This window comes from Cryptotermes secundus, unplaced genomic scaffold, assembly GCF_002891405.2.
Source record: "Cryptotermes secundus unplaced genomic scaffold, Csec_1.0 scaffold303, whole genome shotgun sequence".
Classification (NCBI taxonomy): Eukaryota; Metazoa; Arthropoda; class Insecta; order Blattodea; family Kalotermitidae; genus Cryptotermes; species Cryptotermes secundus.
Genome location: NW_019726229.1, coordinates 2,540,035 through 2,543,709, shown reverse-complemented (window position 1 = coordinate 2,543,709; position 3,675 = coordinate 2,540,035). Strand labels below are relative to the sequence as shown.

The following is a 3,675-nucleotide window of genomic DNA, read 5'->3' as shown; positions in this document are numbered from 1 at the left end:
TTGTTTTCAAAAGGGCGTTCCTGGCGTGTTGTCCGTCTATGCCTTTCCGGGGCGGACAGTGCTTGTCGCTTTTACGACTGGGCTCCAATGGGCACCCAGCTGTAGCAATAGCAACTGGCTACGGACTGTACGACCGATAGGTCGGAATTCGAGTCCCGGTAGGATCAGGAATTTTCTCTTCTCCACGTCGTCCACCCAACCTCCTATCCAATGGGTACCGGGGGGGTAAAGCGCCTTGGGCGTGAAGATGACCACTCACCTCCGGCCAGCGCCGAGGTCAAGAATGTCAAGAAGACGTGAATCTTTATATTCACCGCCCATACGCCTTCATGGCCGCAGCAACCTTCGTATGAAAACTTAGCACCATTTGACATAATACTTGCGCTAGCAGCGACGTCTAGTCCTGTGAAGTGGGCTGTTTGGTGTATTTATTTCCCCATGGATGGCAGCAATGCAGAGTAATTGTATTTTCACCGGTGATAACCGAATTTCTCGGAACATGGTTGGAATTTATCCGTTTGGCACATTTGCTAGTCATCTGGGTGCATACTAATCTGTGATAGTGATCTTCGTTTGTTGACATGTGAAAATTGCGAGGGCGAACAAAATTACACAAATGAAAAGTGTAAGTAGCTCTTCATATAAGGTAATTTTTAAGGAGATGTGGCTTTGTTGCGTAATTTTTTACTTACCACGGAAATTGCATATATGTTTAAATAGCTGGCGTACCATCAACCTTCTTCAAAATCGTGCAATATTATTGCGATGAATAATTTGTAGCGCGCACTGTATAAGTAAAATTTTCCTTTTAAGGCCCTGCGAGGCTCCCGATTCCGAAGTTCTTGAGGCAATTTTGCTACAGAAGTAGTGAACTGTTAGGAATATACTAGTGGAAACGTGGTTTCTCAGTTCCTTATTCGAAAGTAATTTCTGCGACTGGACTTTTATCACCGACAACACAAACCGGAGAAACTGTGACTGAAGCAACATGTATCGATTGTTGGATTTCATTTTCCCCTATCTTGAGCCTCCAGAAGTGCTGGTGTGTCATAACCGTTTATCAGTCTTGTCTCTCCTTGAACCCGTACATTTCATAACTTCGTACGATATTATGTGTTGGCCCAACCGGTTCGTGTGACGATATTGCCGTGCAGTTGCAAATTAGGCATAATTCCCTTACTAATATTTTGTAGTTCGAAAACAGTTGGAAAATCCACTTACCATAGCAGGTCCGTAATATTTCAGTGCCACAAAATTAAGATTAAACCAGACACCAGCAGCATGGTATGTTAAACTGTAGAGGAAACAAGGAAAGCGTTATGAATATTTTTCATTTCCATCGTTATTAAAGTTAACTTGTACGCTTCTCCAAGTGTAATTAGAATGATCAAGTCAAGGAGGATGAGGTGGGCAGGGCATGTAGCACGAATGGGGGATATGAGGAATGTATATAGGATATTGGTGGGAAAGCCAGAAGTGAAGAGACCACTGGGAAGACCAAGGCTTAGGTGGATGGACTATATTAAAATGGATCTTAGCGAGAAAGGATAGGATGGTATGGATTGGATTAATCTGGCTCAGGATAGGGACCAGTGGAGGGCTCTTGTGAACACGGTAATGAGCCTTCAGGTTCCCTAAAGTGTTGGGAAATTCTTGAGTAGCTGCAGAATTGGTGGTTTCGCAAGAAAGTACCTGGAATGAAGTTTTTTTTGGGGGGGGGGGTNNNTGGGGGGCAGAGTGAGGATAGGAAATTTAAATATGTTATGTTATGAATGTCAGTGTCCAGTGTATAGTTGTGACTTTGTTGTTAATAAATAGTTATGCAATCAAATAACATCACTTCAATGTTGTGTACAGGTGATGGATTAATGTAATCAGATCCATTGTTATATTTGGTGCCTGTTTTTGTATGTTGACTTTCATTTTCAGGAATAACTTTGTTTTGAGTCTTCAAGCCAGTCTTGGATATGCAGAATGGCAAATGCAGCTGTACAGAAGACTGTGAAGAAAGCTCCAAAGGCAGCTGAATTGTTGCTAGTGTTAATATGTGCTCTTTCCCTTCCTTTGTCCATGATCATGTGGATTGGGAATCTTGCATTTTCCTTTTTCACAGGTGGTGCAAATGCAGTTCACCATGAAGGTATGAATGTGATTTCATTAATTTCTTTTTAGTATTGCTCTTTGGCATGTATGCAGTATTGTATGCTTGACATTTCCATATTGAAAATAAGTTATAATGTCAAAGATCAACTAACGTGTTGTAGACGGTTTGTCAGGTTTATGACAGTAGATGTTATGATCTGGATGTTAAATAATGTCACCTTTTAGACAAATCTGTCTTCCAGTGTATTGTATATTCAGAATGCTGCAGTGACTGATACTAAACTGTCCCTCTCTGTCTTTCCCTTCCTCAGCATTCTACCAGTTGCACCATTAAGGAGAGACAGAGAGAGAGTAAAAATTAATAGTGGTGATTGTTGTTGCGGTGGCGGTAGTGCCATTATTTTGTACCAGATTATGTTGTGGAGAGGCAGTGTGGTCCACAGACATCTGACTGAGAAAGTGCACCAGCTCAGTTGGGTGGTGGAAGTGGTGGTGACAGGAGGGGCAGGGGTGGTGGTAGAGGTAATGTTAGTGTCATTATTTTGTACCAGTTTAAGTTGTGGAGAGACAGCATGGTCCAGGGACTTCTGATTGAGAAAGTGCACCAGGCGAGTTGGGTACAGTCACAAACAAAATCTCTTGCATTTGAAGAGACCAGCTTAAGCTTGAAAGCTGCTGTTCAGTATCGATGCTGCCAAGATTAACAAAGTTGCATTTGAAGGCCTGTGTTGATGGATGTAATCGAGCTCAAAATATAGTTTCACTATTACAGTGGAGATTCTGAATCCGCAATAAGAAAATTAAAATTTTGTTCTGCATATCAACACATTGAAACATAATGTTAGTGGTGATGTGTTTGACTTGCATATGGGGGATACATAGCAGTCATGGAATTCTGACAACTTTTCATATATTTCCTGAGACTCTTCAGACATATTTTAAAATATGCCAAAAATGCAAATATTTGATTCATGGCTGGTAAAATTTGTCATTACATTTTATGATTCTTGTATGAATCAAACCTCAGGTTAAGACTTGGCTTAGAGAAATGTGTGTACAATTACAGATGGCATTGTAATCCCTCCAACAAGATGGCTTGTTTCGATAGTGACACCATTTGCAGTTGCAGCATGGGGCATTCGCAAGAAGAGTTTAGTTATCTCTGGTGCTGTCCTTGGTAAGTATTCCATACTTTGGCCATTTCTTTGGATGTACACAACAGAAAACTTCAGAATGTGCCTATTGACATCATGATGTGTGTCAGTGTGTCTGTATGTAAAAACTTGAGAACCACTTAACAGATTTTCATTGAATTTGATAGAGGGGAGTTGTACTAAAATTTATTGAAACATTCCAGCTTATTTTGAATTGTTTCATTTTGGTCCGTTACACTATCAATCACAAAGTTAATAGAGAGTCCGTCGAGTGTAACAATTTGTAGGTCACTTTTTATTATTATTATTATATCTTATATATATTATATATATAATATATTCATTCATTCATCAGTAATCTGTCAGATGACAGGTCCACAGCCTCTTCCAAAACAGTTTCTCCACTTAATGCGATCTT

The 3,675-nt window shown here is 40.4% G+C and overlaps 1 protein-coding gene across 3 annotated transcripts in view; it reads left to right on the top strand.

The window, feature by feature from the left end:
• Positions 1 to 461: 461 nt before the first annotated feature.
• The window catches only part of LOC111864030 (transmembrane protein 19), a 15,198-nt gene continuing 11,984 nt past the window's right edge, over positions 462 to 3,675 (top strand). The window contains exons 1-3 of one of the 3 annotated variants that reach the window (XM_023850972.2): positions 462 to 625; positions 1,930 to 2,140; positions 3,170 to 3,280. In XM_023850972.2, coding sequence (XP_023706740.1) covers positions 1,975 to 2,140; positions 3,170 to 3,280 — 277 coding nt within the window. In that variant the 5' untranslated portion in view covers positions 462 to 625; positions 1,930 to 1,974. Of the gene's footprint in view, positions 626 to 1,036; positions 1,285 to 1,929; positions 2,141 to 3,169; positions 3,281 to 3,675 lie in introns of those variants that run through there. The other 2 variants (XM_023850974.2, XM_023850973.2) reach the window with 2 other exon arrangements.